We start from the raw sequence: 20,512 nt of genomic DNA, 5'->3' as shown, positions 1-20,512 counted from the left end.
GTTAAATTATGTCAAGCCAGTGAGGGGCAAGTCTATATGAAAGTACATTTGTCATTTAATGTGCTGTGCATCATGTGGTTTTCAGCTCAGCATTCTTATTTACTTAGTTGTGCTTTTTCTTTTAGGAGAAAACTTTGCAGAATTTAGATCTGCAGGAACTGATGATGGTTTCACCGATTTTAAAACTGCCGATAGTATATCACCACTAGAGCCACCAACAAAAGACAAAACTTTTCCAGCAGCCTTCCCCTCAGGAGCTATACAACAGAAACAACAAACACAAGTAAAAAATCCTCTGAACTTAGCAGACTTGGACATGTTTTCCTCAGTTAATTGCAGCAGTGAGAAACCAGTGTCTTTTTCAGCAGCGTTTCGTGCACCCAAATCTGTTTCTGCACGACCACAGTTAGCAGGACCTGCATCAGTGACAACAGCGCTGGCGTCAACTAAGTCTTCTAGTGTGGCTGATGATTTTGGAGATTTCAACCTTTTTGGGGAGTATTCTAGTCCAGCGTCTGTTGGGGAGCAGGATGACTTCGCAGACTTTATGGCTTTCAGTAATAGCTCTGTTTCATCTGAGCAAAAGGCAGATGACAAATACGATGCCCTTAAGGAGGAAGCTAGTCCTGTTCCTCTCCCCAGCAGCCTGAGCAGCACAGTGAAGGGTGGCCAGAACCCAGCTGCAGCATCTACCAAATATGATGTCTTCAAACAGCTTTCCCTGGAAGGATCTGGACTAGGTGCTGAAGACCTGAAAGATAGCACCCCTGCAGGAAAAAGTGATGATGATTTTGCCGACTTCCACTCCAATAAGTTCTCTTCCATGAACTTGGACAAATCGCTGGGAGAGAAAGTGGCTTTCAGACACACCAAAGAAGACTCGGCTTCGGTGAAGTCCTTGGATCTCCCCTCCATTGGTGGCAGCAGCGTTGGCAAGGAGGACTCTGAAGATGCGCTCTCTGTTCAGTTTGACATGAAACTGGCAGATGTAGGAGGAGATCTTAAGCATGTCATGTCTGATAGCTCTTTGGATTTACCGACAGTTAGTGGCCAGCATCCGCCTGCTGCAGGTGAGGAATTGGTGAGATTGCTCTGGTGACGGTGACACGGATGTCAGAGATGATTCTTTGGGTGTTGATTTACGGAAGAGTAAGGCCCTGGCTCTTAACCTTTATGAATTTCTAATAAGTAACCTCTTTGTTGCCCTTCAAGCAGTGTTAAATTGGATTCTGTGGCTACTTGGATATATGGGTACCACGAACTAAGGAACTTAGACTGGATAGCTAAAATATTTTTACTTTTTGAAATCTAACACCAGCTTGGTGTTAGAGGCACATAAAAATCCACTGCTAAATGAACCCCACCCACATTGCCAGAAATTGTATAAAGACTTTTGCAGTGTCAGTAATGTTCCTCTATTTCTTTGAGTGAGGTCAGTGTTTCCCTCTCCTTTTTTCTGCTCTTGGGTATATTTGGCAGCTGCCGATACATTATTCTGTTTGGTTTATAGACACTGACTCTTGTTAAGTCAAGAAAGTAAAAATGTCTAGCCAGCTGTAGTTTAGTTTGCCATGTCCCTACAAGAGAAGAGGAGGGACAGAGCTTGTATATGGGTGTCTGGCAAGAAGGAGGGCATTGAGTTGTTAGTGGATTCAGGTGCGGTTTTCAGTGTTAACTCTTATTACTGGAAGTATTAAATTGTAACAAATCTATAGATGGTAGAATAGGGTAATTACTCATTTTCTCATACTTGAGAGCATCTTATATGGGAGCCCTCGTAAAATTCTGTATGGATTTACACATAGCCGTTTTTTCTCTAGTTTAACTTCTTGTCGTAAAAACTAGATTCCCAAGTGTCCTAGTTTTTATTTTGTTTTGTTATTTGATATGTATATAGAAAGATACCTATTTTGTGGCCTTTCATAATGAGAAATATCTCAGTATTACTGTATTCTAGAAAATTTATTATGCATACGAAGGGTTTGTTGTTTTTTAACTAGAGAGGGACATATAACACACTTCCAAGTTTACAGATTCAGGCAGAAATTATAAGTATTATGACTTTGGATATATCAAATTGGTAAGTCAGAAAACAGAACTGCATGCATCCTTTGGCTATTGAAATGTTGGAGGGATCCTTAAACAGGGTGCTGAGCCAGGAGCGAGTTATCCAAGACATGATGTTACTACTTGCTACGGCCTTTTCCAAGTGCAGGGGGCTGTCTGCAGAGCTCCTTCTAGGTCTACTTCCTTTTTTGTACTTTTTCTCAGATGTTTTCCTTTTCTTTTTTCTTTTTTTTTTTTTCCGGCTGCTGTTTGTTTGATAGAGTGATTTTGTTTCTCTTTTTTGTATGAGCTGCTTGTGCAGTTGGTTGCAAAGTGCTCCATTTTCTGAACAGCAATGTTTGATTTTTATTTAAAAGTCTCATAACAAGTAAACTAGCCTTTTGGACTCTGAAATTATTAATTAGAAGCTATTTTTCTGAAAGTAATCTATATTCTTTCACAGTGCCAAGCTAAATGTCTTTATGAGATGAGTCTAATCTGCGTTTGAGATGTCTTCCCCCCCTCTTTATATTTGGGGAGGGGAGGTTGGTTTTTTGACTGAGTTTGTTCTGATGGACCTGTTAAAATAATCATCTGTGCCCATGTTCCTTTATGTGTGTTTGGAACATTCCCAGCTTGGAACCTTGTAATGTTCAAGCCAAGTCTCTTCAGTTTGAGGATATTCTTAAAAGCAGATTGTTTCCTCCTTTTGATCTGTAAACCTCCTGTCGGAAAGGAGCAGTATCCCTTTAGAGCGGTTGTTAAAAGGGGTTGATGTCTGATCAATGAATGAGCTGTACACCGTTGTTGCGCAAAACTGCTGTGTAAATGTATTGTAGAGGGTGAATGGCAGGGACTTACTTCTTCCAGGCAATTTGGGTTTACTTTATCCTCATGTTGACCACAGTATCTCTTCCTCTCTTAGTCTGAGGGTTAAAGGAGAAATTAGAAGTGGGCAGATGAAGAGAGAAGAAAACCCAGTAGACTGCTATCTCTGGACCTTAATCCTATTTAGAAACCCTAACTTAACTCTGAAGGGGATACTGTCTCTTTTAACTCTTACTATAATTCTTTGTATGGAAGGTAGATAATACTAATAACGTTGCCTGATTTCTCTGCATATTATTACATTTAACCCTTTGGGCCCTTGCTGCATATAATTTCAATGAAGCTGCTTTTTGTTCCCCCACTAAATTTAATCTGCCTGGCACTGAAGCACTTTCATGTGCAGTCATTAAGATTATCTGGTTCTGTTGGCAGCAAGAGCTTACCCTCATTTGTAACACTCAAAGGGTTAGCAAGACTTCTGTAGCTACCTACCTACCTACCTACCTACCTGTAAAGTAGCTCTTCTTTGACATTGAAAATCTTTGTATTTTAATCAGCGCCTTATTTTTTTATTTATTTTGGGCTGCTTTTCTGATGTCCTTTTTTGAATTTAGACATTTTCTGTGTGAATGTGCCTTTTCGAACTTGCTTTGATATATTCCTCTGCAAATACTGATCTGCATGCTTCTTCTGGTGACTTCTTTTCAAGCTCTTCTGTACGACTCTTTTGTGATCTGTAAGTCCTATGTTAATAAATACTTCTTTGGCACATTTTGAAAGTGTGGGGATGTGTGTAATTTGTACTTTTTTCAGGGTTAGACCAAAGAAATACCTGTTCCATATCAAGTTTAAAGCAGTAACATCTCCTGGATTTAGAGGGTTTTTCCCTGTTGTTTGTTTTGTTTCCTCACATGCCTTTCTCCTTCCTTATAGTTCCATTGATAAAAGTTTTTAACATGGCACTGGATTCAAATATAACTTGAGACATTTTTTAAAAGTAAACTTGACACTGTTTTACATATTAGAGAGAAAAATGTACTCCTTTCTTCTAGTGAAGAAACTGAATAGGTTGTATTGCTTAGTAAACATCACGGCGCCTGTCTCCACTAGGAGTTACACTGTGAGGAGAGAAGGAAGGCAAGGGGGCAGACCTAAGAGCTGAGTGTTAGGGAGCGAGGGACACATCTCTTAACAACTACATACCTGTAAATTTAAATTATCAAATGGCATTGAGGTGGACTTCTGAGCACAGTAAATGCAAACCGAATTTAAATTGATAGTCTCTGTAATAGAAAGTGTTCAGTGTTAATGCCAGGAAGTCTTCAGGACTGAAACTGATGATGAGTTTAAAATTGGGTCCTCCTTCCTCTAACTGTAGAGCTGCGTTATCTTTCCAACTTCAAAATGGATTATGAAGCCACTCTCAGTTGTTTTTTATGTAGTCCATAACGCAGGTTCTTAAAATAAATGACTTTAGAGGATGTCTCAAAGTAAGTTTTAAATATTTTCATTTTTAAGAAAACAATTCTAGGAAGACGCCCAAAAGTTAGCAACAGAGTAGGCCAAGTTTAGAAGATATATTTTTTTCCATTTTAGAGTATAATAATAGCAAAAAACCTTGGGAATAGTATTGTTTTCAGATCAGAAACTCAAGACCAATAAAAACCTTGGAGAAAAGGGTTGTTTCCATGGTTTAAAATTTTTTGTTATAATTTGAGGCTTTAATTCTTTGTTCTTTTTTAAAATTTGAGGCAGAAAGGAAATTAAACTATTGAGGGTGAGAATTTTAAATAGGATTCCTGAAAGATCACGTATAGTATCTGAAATACGCCATTTGAAAAAGAAGAGTTGCAAATTGGGGTTTAGATTAACTTAAGAAACGCTGGGTCTGCCATTCAAAATATCATGTTCTCCAGAGTGTAATGCTTCAGAAAGTTGAATAGTACATGGTTTCAAAATCCTTATGTGCTGCTAACTAATTTAGAAGAAGGAGATCTTGGGGCAGTCTCCATCTAGTGATAATACCAGTTGCCCTTTATTTAGGATTTTCTGGTGCCGTATATAAGACCAATCTTGTGGTGGCTTTGGCTAAGGAATTCCTTTGTCAATGGAATTATCTGTTACTAGATTGCTTTGGGACTGCTTTATTTTAACTCCTTTCCACATTTGTCTGAGCAGGCTGCAGAAATGATTGAATATAACTGTGTGTAAAACATTAATCACATTCACAAATTGAACAATTAATGTTTCCAGAGTAACATTTACTTTTTAGGGAGGAAGTTTTAATAATATAAATAAACTTGCAATAAAGATGTTAAGAACTCTATGCTATAGGATCAAACAAACAACAAACAAAATGCTATATTTTGTTTATCCCAATACCAAGTAAATTAAGATACATACAGTTAGTGCTTGACTTCATACATCAGTGAGTGCCTGAGAAAGTGTACAAATGTATTTATATTCTACAATCACTCTATTGTTCACATTAAAATCCCTACTGAATTTTTTTTTTTTTTAGCTGAGCAATCCTGCCACCTGTTGGCAGCTCAGTGGCAACTCAGCTCGGGCTGGGAATTGAACCGCAGTTACTCAGAGCTCACACTCTTGAGCGAGCTCTTAACCAACTGAGCCACTTGGCCGGCCCTCCTGCTGATTTTTAAAAGTAGCAAATGAAGAGGGCACTGGTGATATCAAAGAAGTTGGGCTAAATCTTACTAAGATAACTCAAAGCATCAATTATTTTGTTTTTAAAGAGCTGCTTCCATCAGTTGAATACTTTTGATTAAGTTATTTTGGAAAATGCTGGCCTGATAGCTTTTGAGGGTTTTATGCATAGGAACGTGTCCTGGCTGTCATTCTCTCCCTTGCATGGCCAAAAGACCCCAATTGTAATTGCCATCTCCTGTGCTCATTTGGTGCTTTTTGATGAGATTTTTGATGTTGAACACGAGCAGTCCCACTGTATATCCTGATACCACATCTTGGCCTGCCAGCCTCTACTGACTTAAAATAGCCACAGGATTGCCAGTTCTCTTTATTGACTTAAAGCTCTGACTCGGAAACCTGAAGGTGCTTACAGACAGTGTTAATAGCATGTAAACCATAGATTTACATGAGTCAGTACAAATGAAGAATGGGAGGTTTCTATGCAGATTAGGAAACACTGGAAGGCAGTTATATAGCATCATACTTACACTGCGATCACTTTCATTTTCTTCAACAACACCTATCAGGGTGTTTGAGACTTACAAGACACAGTCAGACCAGCTTTTATAATCACTAGAGAATGTGATCTTACAGGGTAGAATAGGGCCAGCAGTGGAAAGAAATTGAAATTATAAATATTTCATGGTTTGCTTTGGTAAATGAAGTTTGGGTTAAATCAGTATTGGAAATTAAATGATACTTAATTTTTTAAAAGACTCTTCCTCAGTCCAATTAACCTTTTTATTGCTATATAAAACACTGGGAATAGTGGAATTTGTCCATGTATCTTTCTCTCTTCCAAACCCCTTTCTCAAAAGCCAATAACTCTTAATCACCTGGGCATGTGCTTACAGCTTTAGAGAATGTCCTGTAACGACAGTTCACATTTTTTTTGTTCCAAGAAGTGCCTTGTTTTTGTGTACATCTGTCCAGATGGGATTTTTGAATAGAGGTTATGGAAGAGACTGATAGGGTTACTTGCTAGCATAAGCAAGAAATCCATGTCGTAATTTGAGATCCAGGATGAAACACAGATCGTGTACTTGAGTCCCTTGGCATTTGTAATAGGCCATTCCTGGTTGCCAATAAATACATGTATGAAAGCACACAATTTGGCATATTATCTGTGTGCAATTGCAGTTGAACTGAGCACAGCCTCAGAGTTCTCCGATAGAATTGGAAATACAGTGGTGATTCTCTGTTCATTTTAGTGCATCCATTCTCTGTGTTCCTTTTCCTTTTTCTCTTGCAATTTTCAGAATTCAGCTCTCAAATTGAAAACCCATCTGTAGTAACTTCAGTGATTACAAAATAAAATGGGTTATTCCGTATTATTTTCCCAGATAGGGCTTCCATCACTTATGTTACAGGTCTTACAGAATCTTTAATATTTTTAAGAACATCATACAATAATACATATAATTTGACTGCTCAGAAAATGTAAAACTGTTAATATGGGAAATGAGGAATTTTCTTGGTTTAACCTACCCTCAGTGAACTGATTTACCACATTTTCTTCAAAACTGGCTTACTAATATTCACCATGCCAAGAAATACTCTGTTTTTGTATTGTTTGTAAATGCTAAGGTTTAGGAATACAGAGTTCTCACATTCCTGTGTAACACCAGTGTTAGTACTTCCTTATGTGTTCAAATGAATTACACTTCAGTAAATTATTTTTTTATACTATGGTACCAATAAATAAGCAAAGTAAAATTTAAAAATCAACCTTAAGGCTTGATTTTTAGTATAGCCTGTATATTTACTTTTTATTATTTTTTTAAGTATAAAATATTTTAAGTGTTTCCTTTGGTTTTTTTAGTCTTTCCTTTGGTTTTTTTAGTCTTTCATTTGGTCATTTCTGTGAGTTGCTCCAAAAGGCAGAATGTTATTATCACTTGTAATAAAAGTAAGATTTGTTAAAGACCTGTAGTATTATTAAAATACTTCTTCAGCTAAGGTAATCCTTTATTTCTTACCATGTTTTTTACCTGTTTATACTACAGTCATTTCTGTTTTTTTAAAAAAAGCCCTTGTTTTTTTTCTTGTTGCATAATTGCACAAAAGGGTCTTTTTATTACCATAGCAACTTGGTTGTGATGTTTGAACCGGAGTTTACCCTTTCATTAAATTTATATTTGGCCTCTAGGTAAATTGCTACCCTTTCAGTAAATGAGATCCTCAGAGCAGTTTATAATATAGCTCCTCCAAGAGCTTTCTGGTAGGGTCTAATAATAAAAATACCCATATCGTGAAACATTCTTCTGAATAGACCCCTGAAAGACTAGTCTTGTGTTTAACTGCATCTGTCTCCTGATTGAATTGCACCTCATTTGAGTCAGGGCACCTTCTGATTCCTTTAAGTACTGGAGGAAACAACAGGACAGCCAGACTAAGACCTAAAGTGTTGTTTCATTCATTCTCAACCATACATTTTCATTTGAATCTTTTCTTTTTCCTCCTGTTTAATAAGCCAAATTTGAAGGGTACCATTTCTACTACAGAGTTTGAAAATACACTGTTGTTCTGCAAAAGTTACCTCCTTTTCTCTGGTTTGCCTTTCTGTACATCTAAAGTTTTCCATTTTTACTATTAATTTACTACCCTTTTCCTAATAGGGTTTAGAAAGAGAGGGAGAGGGAGAGGGAGAGAGGGTGAGATAGATAGATAGATGATAGATAGATAGATAGATAGATAGATAGATAGATAGATAGATAGATAGATGTGGGGTAGAAGAGCTGTGGAAATGTCAGGAGTCCCTTAACTCTCATAAACTATGCCGTATTGCTATGAAAGACAGAGTATGACCCAGTATTGGTTCACCTGTTGACTTAGTTCTGAAAATCTAGGTCACAAAACTTTTGAGCATTTTCCTTGTAAACCATGTTTGTGGTTATGAGAGAGGGAGTCTTGCATTTGGCTTTCTTGCCTGGTATACAGTAACTAAAAGGAAACCAAATGCATGTCAGCCAGGCTGAATGGACAGCGCTGCTGAAAAGCTGGCTTCTCCACGCGCTGTCATGTCCAGTGTTATTCAGCCTCAGCTTGTTGCTTTTTGAAAATGGGCAAGGAAGTTTCCCGAGTGAGACCACCAAAGTGATGAGTTGATGTTTAATTTTTACTTTGAGATAATTTCATTTCAGGACCTAAAGCAAGAACTAAATGACAAATCGAGCCTGGTGGCAACCATGCTGTACAAATATTGCTATTGTGTATTGCTCGCCAGGCATTGGGTGGGATCCTTTACACACATTGTCAGTTAATGGTCACCACACAGGCCTTCCAAGTACATGGTCTTCTCCTCATTTTACAGATAAGCAAACCTAGGTTTAAAAAAATGTTAAATAGTTTGCCTAGTGTCACACAGTCGTAAGCAGCAGAGCTGGGAATTGAACCCCGGTACTTCTAAATCAAAGACCTACGTTCTTTCTGCTGTTTTATGCTACCTCTTAAATCATTTAAACATGTATTAAGAATGTAAAATGAGTCTTCTACCCCAGCATTTTTCCTTTTTCTTCCTCCTCCTCCTCCTTTTTTTTAAAAAATGAGGGGCTGACACATAGTTGAAGGAGAAGTAGGAGCCCAACAGGATTCAGACCTTTGATTCTACTTTTTAGAGGCAAAAATAAATTAGATCGATTTTTCTTTTCTCATACTCCATCACAGCAATGTGACGTCCATACTGACCAAAATAACAACTAGGTAAGTAACTACTTAATTAAAATCTCATATTTGGCCTTCCTTGAGACAGAATTACCTAAAAATTGATTACAACTTAGGTAGCATTATTTTCAGTTTTGTTTTGAGAAACTGTCGATTTTTAATTAGCTTTTCATGTACATTTCATATAACCATGTTTTAAAGGAACATTTTTCAACAAAGTCAAGGCAAATGAGACATTTTAGGCAGGGAATATTGTAATAAATGCATTTTAAAGTTTATAAGTGAACAGACAACTTATTGACTGACCCTGTTTTCATATCAAACAGTGCATACATACATTGGTAGATGAACCTATCTTTTTTTAGTAATTCTTATATCCAAAGAAAATGACTCTTTGTAACTAAATATAAATGCCACCTCAAGGCTAACTAATGTGGGTTTTTAAAGATCAGATTTTACAGCCCAACTCTTTTAATTTTAGTACAAACTCTAAATTTAGTTAACTCCAATATAGCATAAAGCTAATCAAACACGCTAGACATTTTGCTTCTGCGGAGTTTAGGGCATTTTGCCTAAATCGTGATGAGCTCGCCTCTAATTGTGGGGTCTTATTTCCCTTTCAGATATAGAGGACTTAAAATATGCTGCTTTTGGAACCTACAGTAGCAATTTTGCAGTGAGCACACTTACGAGCTATGACTGGTCAGACAGGGACGATGCATCTCAGGGCAGAAAACTCTCTCCATTTGTCCTCTCAGCAGGAAGCAGATCCTCCTCAGCTGCCTCCGTTCTTCAAAAGAAAGAGACTTCATTCGGTAGTTCTGAAAACATCACCATGACATCCCTGTCCAAAGTCACGACCTTCGCAAGTGAAGATTCCCTTCCGGAGACTACCTTCCCAGCTTTTGCCAATTTTAAAGATGTGATCCTTCAGACCAGCGAGCAAAGGGAATATGAAAGCAGGGACTATAAAGATTTCACAAGACAGGACCTGCCTTCAGCTGAACGGAGCCACGAGGCCACGTGTCCAAGCCCAGCTTCCAGCAGTGCTTCTCACGACACCCCCAAAGAATGTTCAGATGACTTTGGAGAGTTTCAAAGCGAAAAGCCCAAAATCAGCAAATTTGACTTTTTAGTGGCCAATTCCCAAAGCAAAATGAAATCCAGTGAAGAAATGATCAAAAGTGAGCTGGCAACCTTTGACCTTTCTGTTCAAGGTGAGTAGCTTTCAACATAGATTTTAGTGTCATGGTTTCTTCCACTGAGGTGTTAGATATTCTTTCTTAGAATAAGAAGTTGGTCCCTAGTTTAGCAGGAAATAGATTTTCCAGTGTTTAAAATCAGAGTCTACTACAAGTACCTATATATAAAAAAAGGTTTCCTTGAGACTGAACTGAAGTCAAGCCAATATTCCTCAGGTAACTGCCCTTTGGGCTAAGCACATGGTCTGTTGTTCATTAGCTTCTTTGGTTAGAGGTCTGCTATGCTGAAAGAACCAGAAAAATGGATTCGATCCCCTGGGGCAAGTTAGCTCTACTCTTGGTCCCTGGCTACAGACTGTATTTTTTAATTCAGAGTCTGCTGTGGCAGCTGTACATCTGGACCCCGTTTGCAGACCTGCTTTGATTGACCCACAAAGAAGGTTTTTCAATGTGTGAAGCAGTTGCCAATATGTAAAAATCATGAGATTTCACAATCTGGATTTCTAGCTTTTCTTAAAAAGTAATAGCTGGCAATATGAGGCCTGCATTCCCACCTCTTGACAATCAGCTGGAGCTGAGTAGCAATGCCCCCTCTAATAGATGGGGTGTGCTCTCCCCAATGTCACAGTCCCTTCCACTCCCTATCTCCATCTGACTACCTTCAGTTGTTTACTTGCCTGCTCCCTGAAGTCATTTGAGTTTGCCCCTTCTGCTTTAAGCCCGTCTTGACAGAAGGGATCATTATTTTAATTAGATTCGAGAGTGAGAGAGTATGTAGGAGATTGGTATAAATCTATAACTAGTGACTGGAAAAGCAACACAACTCTTACGCACTGATATTTAGAAAGACACTTTCTTTAGTCTTCCAGACTCCAGTGACTGCACTTAGAATTATGGGAGAATTATGATAAATCAGGGAAGGGTAATGGAGAAAATTAAAGGCAGGGAAACCAAGTAAGCGAGAACAATGGAAAGGATTCAGCATGTATCTTGGCAGACAGAATGAATAAGTGTGGTGTTGCTGAATGCCTCATGACATAAGCATCAAAGAAGAGGGTCATGTAGCAAGGAAGAGGCTCTGCTGAGTCATCACAACCTTTAACTATGCTGTCCACTTCTCCCAGGGTCACACAAGAGGAGTTTGAGCCTTGGTGATAAAGAAATAAGCCGTTCTTCTCCTTCTCCGGCTTTGGAGCAGCCTTTCAGAGACCGTTCCAATACTCTGAGTGAGAAGCCCGCTCTGCCTGTCATCCGTGACAAGTACAAAGATCTTACAGGAGAGGTGGAGGTGAGTAGGGCAGTTTTCCGCAGGGGGCAGGTAAAAGACCAGCCAGGCACTGAGGGCCCCAAGAAAAAAGGCCTGCCGCTTTCACATAGGGACACTAGGGGCAGAAAATCACAAGGCACCAGACATAAACTATCTAATTAAAGTGAGAGAATAGTGACATTAGCTGTGGATGAAAAATACCTCCCAGATGGGGCATCCACTGAAAGTAGTTAGTGACCTTACAACTGAAATTATTCGTGGGACTTCACCAGGAGGGATGTGTTTAGGGGAATTCTTTTTGAGCACTTAGACTTTATCCTTGTAGTGAATGTTAAAAGATGAAAATAGAGGAGAAAGGGGAAGTGTTCTGGATCTTCTGTTTATGTTGGCTGCTTCTTAGTCCCATGCTGTCTTCCTCCTCAGCCAACACCCTGAGCTGTCCTCTTCCCCACGCCCATTGTCATATGTGTGTGCATGCGCGCACACACAGCATCATAACTGTGGAAGGCTGGTGGTTGGAATGGGCTCTTGTACTAGACACCTCCATGCAGAGTACCTTTGAAGAAGTCTGTACTACCACTAGAACAAATGAGGCAACATTTGCAGAGGGAAGTTGCTCCAAAACACGTCCCTCAAATTTATAAGTCCGATGCTTGGAAATTACAGTTATTAGTAATTGTAAATAGACATCAGTAGGTTCATAAGATAAACTGCTTGGGCTAGAGTGATTTTCATAAAAAGGAAAGTCTTCCATTGCTGTCTGAATTGAGAGTGATAGAGGATTCCAGACTTGCCCTTTTAACCCAGTTATTTTTATAAAATTTACAGGAGAATGAGAGATATGCATACGAATGGCAGAGATGCCTGGGGAGTGCCCTAGATGTGAGTATGTCACTTTTATGGTGTTGACCTCTATGTAAGTGCTGTCCTGTGTCATTTTGCCCTCTTGGTTCATTTGAATGGACAGAGTCCAACTGGAAGAGCCCTACCTAGATGGCCTTGTGCAGAGTGAAGCTCTGTGGAAATTCACGCATCTTAACGGAGGCTTCTTTCACATTTGTAGTAGCACTGGCTCATGTGTGAGCTGGGCCCATATCGGTTGCTGTGTTTAAGAAATAACAAAATAATACCATTAACTTCGTCTAAATTAAAATAATATTTAAGCTAAAGAACCCTCTCTCTTTTCTCTTCCAAAGAAATGGAGAATTGTTTCTTCAAGGTTAAAATTAAATTCTCAGATTTGTTTCAGCATAGTCATCTACATACATCAGTTAGTCATGCTTTTTCACACCTCCGGGCTTTTCCACTGGGTTTTCTACTAATAGTAAATTGATTTGCAATGATTTTCCCTGATTATATAAGGTGATGTGATTTTATTTCTTGTAGGTCATTAAGAAAGCAAATGATACCTTAAACGGAATCAGTAGTAGCTCTGTGTGCACAGAAGTGATTCAGTCAGCTCAAGGCATGGAATATTTATTAGGTATGTTCTTTCATATTTTACTTACTCAAAGTCATGACACTTTGAAATATTTTCAGTTTTCCCTTATGTTAAGTAGTTTAGTTTTGATCTCTCAAGCTACATGTGACTAAGTAGCATCTGCATTTGTAGATAAGACACCTAAGTCATAGGCAGTCACAACTGTTTAAGTCCTCTATGGCCAGGTTTTCCAGTCCTCGTTATAACATAATGGCAACAATGTAAAACTACATGTGTATTACTGGTTTATCAGAGTCTGAACTAGGTGAGGCATTAAAATGAAATCACTGGATCGCCACTCGGTGCCTTACCATGCTCTGTTGATTCTTCCTCTCGACCCCTTAATGACATCGCAGATTTCTTCACTTCCTAGCCACCTTCAGCTATTAAACATCCCATTCCAACTTGAAACCTCAGTCTTTGCCCAGTTCAGTGTTCCTTCCCTCCCCAAGCTCAGGCTTGGCTCGTGACCCAACCCACATGCACTGAACCTGTTCTTTTTCAGATCTTTACTCAGATGTCCCCATCTGATGGGTTCTTCCCTGGCCCCACTTACTATTTACATCCCCTGCCCCAACCTTGGCACTTCCTGTCCCTTTCCCGCCTTGATTTTCTCCCTAGCCTTATCACCTCTAATATCTCATGTGTTTTCCTTATTGTTCTTATTTATTGTCTGTCTCCCTCCATTAGAAGAAACCTCCAAGAGGGGAGGGATTTGGGCCTGTTTTGTTCACTGCTGTGCCTCCAGCACCTAGACTAGTACCTGGCACATAGTGGTCCCCGAAAACTATTTGCCGGATGAGTGGATAGTGAAGGGATGTGGTCTCGCCGCCTCCCTCTACATCCTCTTTCCCACCCAGACAGGCACAATTCTGCATAAACAGATGTTCACCGGTAACGGGGTGCCTGTCTTTCCTTTTAGTAGGTTTCCTAGCATCTGTACAATCGTCTTAGAAGCCCCCTCACTTGGCTTAGGGTGGGTGGTAATTCCTCCCCTTCCCCTAGGAAAGGAAGAGGAAAAGCCATAGTGCCCTACACAAGGGCAGGTGCTGTACCACTCTGAGGACCCCCGGTGTTCCTTCAGTCCTCTCTTATGGAAGCTGGGGTGAGGGTGGGGGTGTGTCTGATGGCTGTCCTTAGAATGGAGAGATACTTGGCACCTATCTTCCTTGCTTAAAGAGTTCAGCCGTAAGAAGAGAACAGTTCTGTGTCCTGTTAAGTGTATAAAACATGAAGCCACAGAGTCTGTAAATCCTTGGGCATTCAGAGGAATGAGCTATTTCTTAATTACTTTGTGATGATAGTGACATTCAGATTCTTTTAAACTTTTAATATTCCCACTTTCAGTGAGTTTAACAGTATTTCCCAAATTCAAACAGATGGACTTATAAAGAAGCCAGAAAAAAAGAGCTAATATATGTATAATGCCTACTGTTCCTGGGGCACTGTTCAAAATAAGCCTTTTGTACTAACCCATTTAATCCTCTCAGCCATCCTTTGGGGAGGTACTACCATTATCCCAATTTTATAGATGAGGAAACTGAGGCATAGAGGTTATGAGACTTGCCCAAGGTTACACAGTAAGTGACGGAGCTGGGATTTGAACCCAGGCAGTGTAGCTCTAGAGGTTTGCTCTTACCAGTCAGTTATGCTGAAGCATTGAGAGGTGGATTGGTGCCGAGGAATAGTAAGTTCACCCCTGTCCAGATGCAGTCCTTACTTCCAGCTAAGAGATCGGCAGGCAGTAATGCTGCCTTGTCCTGCTCATCCTTTCTCTAGGCTTCCACCACCTAACTCTCCTCTCTCCCCCGTCAGGCGTTGTTGAGGTGTACAGGGTAACCAAACGTGTCGAGCTGGGGATAAAAGCCACTGCAGTGTGCAGCGAGAAACTCCAGCAGCTGCTAAAGGACATCGATAAAGTATGGAATAACCTAATCGGCTTCATGTCTCTGACCACACTCACGGTAAGCCTATTAGATGGCTCGGCAGTTGCTTTTCTTCCCAGAAACCATAGCTTTAAAGCAGAATGTCTGTTCCTATGATGGCACTCACTGGAAGATGAAGGTGCCGACTGTATCGTGTTATGTTCAAAGAGGGAGAGAACATTTGTGCGGTTAGTTGGATCGTACTATGTTGGCTTCTGGGTAGCTCCCAGGCCTGTTGTACCTAAATCCTTCTGAATTCACAAACATATGTGCATGTTTTGCAAAGCATTGGTTTGAGTTGCTTCCTTTGCACTTCTAGTTATTTATGTCCCTATATGTGTGTCCTTTTAAAAAACTGTGGTATATCTTGTTGCTATCCTATGGTTCGTTTAGCCTTTATACCATTTTTTGGTTCTTGGATTATTTTCATTTTTTCCTGTTATGAATAGTTCTACTCTTAATGTCTTTAAATAAATAACTGTTTTCCCTTTGGGGGATGTAGTTCTTCCAAATGCATTGACGAGGTCAGAGTGTATGATTGCACATATACTTCCATTCATGCATATAGAGTTGTTGCATTTATTGTATGGTTTTCTAGAGAGCTTGTAGTTGACAGTGCTACTAGCAATACATCAGTATTCATTTCTTTACGTTGTGTTCTAGCTTTCTTTGTCAATTTCTTAATTTAATAAGTGTGTAACTTAATTCCCTAAAGGTGGTTTTTACCTGTCTTTCATTTCCTGAGAAGCTATCCAATGTTCCAAATGATAATTGAGTATTATTTCATTTATGTGTAAACTGAACATCTGTTTCTTTTGACCATACCTATTTCATATTTGTAATAGATTTATACACACGTGTGTACATATACATATATGCTGTAAGCCTATATCAGTTATTTTTTTCCTTTGCTATTTCTTCCTCCCTTTTTTCATTTTATTGGCAAAACTATTTTATTTTTAAATAGTCATACCTATTCAGTTTGTCTCTGATAATATCCTTTATTTCACAATACTCAGAAATTTATCTTCCTTCCACAGCTGGAATAAATGTGCTATTCCATTTTCTTTTTTTTCTTCCATTTAACTATATGACCCATCCTGATGAGATTGCAGCAGCGTGGTAGGAAGCAATTCTTATTGTGCTGTACTGATATATCCAGCTATTCCAACAACATGTCCTAAATAGCAAACCCTCTCCCCGTTGTTATGTTGCTTCTGGCTTGTAATATTAAGTTCTTAAAGAGTTTAAATCATTTTCAAAATCTCTATTTTGTTCCCTTGGACAATTTTTCCATTTATGACCTAAAATCTTACAGTTTAGTAATTATTTTTTAAAAATACTGTACTGGCCAATACAATAAGAAATGAAATACCATAAATATTTGAAACGAAGAGATAAAATTATGTTTATTTCATGATATGAAATACTTCCAGAAATCAATCTGTTCTACATACCACTACTAGACATTTCTTTCTAAAATGCAGATCTGATCATGTCATTTGAAATCCTGCAGTGGGTTCTCCGTGGTCTTCAAAGTCAAGTTTAAACTCCTTAGCTTAGCATATGTAAGGTTTTTTTCTATCACTTGGACTCTCTTTGCCTCTTTCTCTGTTAGACTGCTTTTCCCTCTGGATTCTGCATTTTTTTCTCCCAGAAGTCATTCCAGAGAGCCCTTTAGTCTGAAGTATATGTCTTTCCTGTCTTTTTCTCTATCATATCACTTTTTCTCTATTATATCACTTATTGCACTTGTTGATAATTGTGTGTTTGCTTGTTTCTTGCCCACTAGCTTGTCAGCTTAACAGCCAGACTGTGTCCTTTAGTTCTTTGTGTTCGAACACAGTGTTTGGTGGGACTTTTACTTTATAGCTAATACATTTTTATATCTCATAATTTTAATAACTGGTTTAAATTTTTTAAATAAATGGATAGGGAAAATTAAACAAAGGGAAAATGAAAGTAGGGAAGGTGCGGTAAAGCCAGGAATTAAGTACAAAAATGCATGCCTTGAAAGTGCTTGCATTTGCAAGTGGTGAGCTGTACAGTTGACTCTACCCTTTCTTGGAATTGATGTAAAGAAGACATCAGTCCCATGATTCACTGTGTTCATAACATAAAAATAAACGCCACTGCTCAGGAGTAGCATAATTATTCCTGGTATCAGAAATTTCTTTTGTGGGCTCTGGAGGAAACTAATGTAATCTCTTCAAATATCCATTCAGGTTTCATTGAGTAGCTTCTTATGAAATTTCTCAATAGAGGCCAAATGGAATAGCTCCAAGGACAAATTAGTGAAAGTCATTCTAAGTGTGGAAAAAATAGACTAGCTGGTAAACCAGGAGAAAGTGTGGCCATACATACTGATGGTGGACTCATGTCTTTGCTGTGTCAAGAAAACATACAAATCAATGCGAAATATACCAACATCCCAGTAAGATCAGCAAAAACATGAAGTGATTCATAAAGGGGGAGGCACAGCTAATCAGTAAATATTAATTCAAATTAAAACAAGATTTCATTTTTTACCTACTAGTAAGCCCAGGTTTTGTTTGGTTTATTTGGCTCTTGATAGTCTAGATGTGGTGAAGTGTGCTCTATGCCTTAGGGAATTGATTAGGAAATATAAATTTGTGCCACCCCATGGAAAAACTGTTTGGCAGTATGCTTTCCTGCTCACTGCCTGTGAACTCCTTGAGGACAAACACCAAGACTATATTTTGTTCATCTTTTGTCCTCGATCTGAGCACAGTGCTGGGCACTGCATAACAACCCAGTAAAAGTTGAGTAATTTAAAGGACATACAAACATTCAGAGGGGTTGACTTTCAGGAATTCCACTTCTAGGAAAACTTCCTAAGGAAACAGTTCTAAATGCAGACTCTCAAAAAGAAGCACGTTACATGCACAAGTTGTTGTTTGTAAAAGTGAAAAACTGGAAATAACCTAAAAGTCCAAATCTAGAGGATTTGTCAAGTACATTGTGTGGTTCTTCATACCTAGGATGTCATGCAACCATTTTTTAAAGGAGCACAAAGCTTGAAATAACACAGAATGGTTACTACAGGGCCGGAAGACAATTTGCCAAAATGGTAATAGGGTTATGTTGGAGTGATGAAACCCTGGGTTTTAAAAATATTTCTAAGCTCCAGCTACGAATGAAGTTGGTTGGCTAGTGATGTATGTGAGGGTGCCTGTGAGGCTCTGGGTTGGAGAAGGATGTGTTGCCAGTTGTTTATCATGGAGCTCAGTGTGTTACCTTCGCATCCTTAACACTGCGCTTCACTGGAGCCTCTCTACTCGGTCTTACAAGGTCTTAGCTCAGAATCCATTTGTTCCATGTATTTATGTCAAAAACATTATCTAAGACCCAGTATTAGGAATCTCGCGATCAGTGTGTGTTCAGGTTTTCCCAATTCACCCACTGTCTGCTTCCTAACCTTGTGTTAATATGAACCAGATTAAGCCTGAATATCATCATCACCATTAGCCAACTTCTAGTGAGGGCTCACCATGTGCTGGACCCCATTCTTCACTCTCTATATGGATATAATTTACTTAATATTCACACCAGTCTTGAGGGTCCATTACTATTATTCTTCCCCCTTTACAGATGAGAAACTGGGACACAGAGAGGTTGGTGAGACCTTGATTCAGTCTGAGAGTCAGAAGTCTGCTTTTTCAACCACTACACTCTTTTGCCTCCTTGAAATGGGCAGGCTGAGTGGGTAAAACCAGAGATGGGCAAAATCTTTTTGGGGAGAGAGGGTTGTTATTTAGCATCAAGGTTAATGAGATGAAACACCGGGAGTCTATCTGACAGCAACTTAATGTATAGCAATCAAGTTCTTTTTCCCGATTTATATTCCAGGACCATAGAGTAGCTTACAAGCCTCCCACTTTCCATTTAGATTTTAAGGTTCTTTGTTTTGGTGGCAGTCAGTTTCTCATCGTAATTAACACTTTGAAAACTTGATTTCTAGACAAACCCTCAATTCAGCCACCCATCTACGAGCGTATTCTCTTCTCTCCTGGTGCTGTTAGAAAAAGATGGCAAAGCATATCTCCTTGCCAAAGCTCTTTGAAGAAAAGGTATCACAAAAGACCAAGCACATTAACCAAACTCATTATGTATTAGTCCTTTGTAATTTGGGGCAAAGGATAATTGGGGAGAATCCTGGCCTGGGTTGCTGTTGGTTGTTAACTTCTCTTGGTAGCTGCTGTCACCGGTGAGGTGGAAGCCAGCTTCATCCTTGTACATCTTCCCAAACTTTCAAGCTCCCATGATGCTACAGCTGCTCAGGACAGAGACTGGCCTTCGAGGCTCTGATTGCCCCTCCCGACTCGTCTGTCTTCCCTTCTTTCTCCCCTCCCCTTCCTTCTCTCCCTCTTCCTTTCTTTTCTTTTCTTTTTTTTTTTTTGTTTGTTAAAATATGTATTTTGCTCAAACCTTTTTAAAGAACCCATAGAATTTGATTTTGTGATTTTTTAAAGAAAGCCTGTTGAGTTTGGTCACCCCTCTAATGTGAGCAGTGTTACCCTGTTCACCTATGGTTCACATATGAATCTGCCGGTGTGACAAAATGTGAGGTCAATGGGGTGAGTGGCCAGGCATTCATGCCCTGTCCTTCATGCTCCCGTTGGGAACACCCATTCCTAGCATCCATGTCTAGAGAGTGAGAGAGTTTATCTGATTTTTTTTTTAAGATTTTATTGGGGAATTAGGGGGAGGGGAACAGCGTTGGGGAATCAGGGAAGGGGAACAGACAGGTAGACAAATTGCTGTTTTTGTTCTTCAGTCTAGTTGTGGAGGACTTCGCTTCACTGGCCCATGTTGGTATGATCATTGTGCTCTTCCTGGATGAGGCAGATTTGTCGCCGGTTATTGGTCTGCCGCTCACAGCAGTTCCCAGCAGCTCACACCGGCTGCCGGCCGCTCACGCTGGCTGCCAGCCACTCATGTAGCCCTGCTGCAGCCTACGCCATCACCAGCGACTCACAGCAGCCCAGCTCCAGGTCGAGCTGTTGTTCTTTATCTTAGCTATAGAGGGCCAGCGTCACTGGCCCTCAATGTGGGATCCGAACCGCAGCCCTGCTGCTCAGAGCAGGCGCTCGCAAGCGAGCTCTTAACCAGCTGAGCCACTAGGCCGGCCCTCTTTTTTTTTTTTTTCTATTTTTTTGTTAAAGATTTTTATTGGGGAATTGGGGGATGTGAACAGTCCCAGGGGAATTGGGGGAAGAGGAACAGACAAGTTGCTGTCGTTTTTTGTTCTTCAGTCTAGTTGTGGAGGACATTGCTTCACTGGCCCAAGTTGGCATCATCATTGCGCTCTTCCCGGGCGAGGCAGATCAGTCGCTGGCTTCTGGACAGCCGCTCACGGCGGCTGCTGGCC

The 20,512-nt window shown here is 39.7% G+C and overlaps 1 protein-coding gene across 9 annotated transcripts in view; it reads left to right on the top strand.

Annotated features, from left to right (window-relative positions):
* SYNRG (synergin gamma) overlaps nucleotides 1-20,512 on the top strand; it is an 81,573-nt gene that overhangs the window by 51,655 nt on the left and 9,406 nt on the right. For 7 of the 9 annotated variants that reach the window (XM_019636689.1, XM_019636690.1, XM_019636691.1 and 4 more), the window contains 6 exons: nucleotides 126-1,070; nucleotides 9,870-10,463; nucleotides 11,573-11,736; nucleotides 12,544-12,597; nucleotides 13,102-13,198; nucleotides 15,011-15,159. In XM_019636689.1, the coding sequence (XP_019492234.1) occupies nucleotides 126-1,070; nucleotides 9,870-10,463; nucleotides 11,573-11,736; nucleotides 12,544-12,597; nucleotides 13,102-13,198; nucleotides 15,011-15,159 (2,003 nt within the window). The remainder of the gene's footprint in view (nucleotides 1-125; nucleotides 1,071-9,869; nucleotides 10,464-11,572; nucleotides 11,737-12,543; nucleotides 12,598-13,101; nucleotides 13,199-15,010; nucleotides 15,160-20,512) is intronic. The other 2 variants (XM_019636695.1, XM_019636697.1) reach the window with 1 other exon arrangement.

Source organism: Hipposideros armiger, unplaced genomic scaffold (assembly GCF_001890085.2).
Source record: "Hipposideros armiger isolate ML-2016 unplaced genomic scaffold, ASM189008v1 scaffold_29, whole genome shotgun sequence".
In the NCBI taxonomy this organism is placed as follows: Eukaryota; Metazoa; Chordata; class Mammalia; order Chiroptera; family Hipposideridae; genus Hipposideros; species Hipposideros armiger.
The sequence above is the reverse complement of the archived record's forward strand: the minus strand, read 5'-3'. Positions and strand labels throughout refer to the sequence as shown.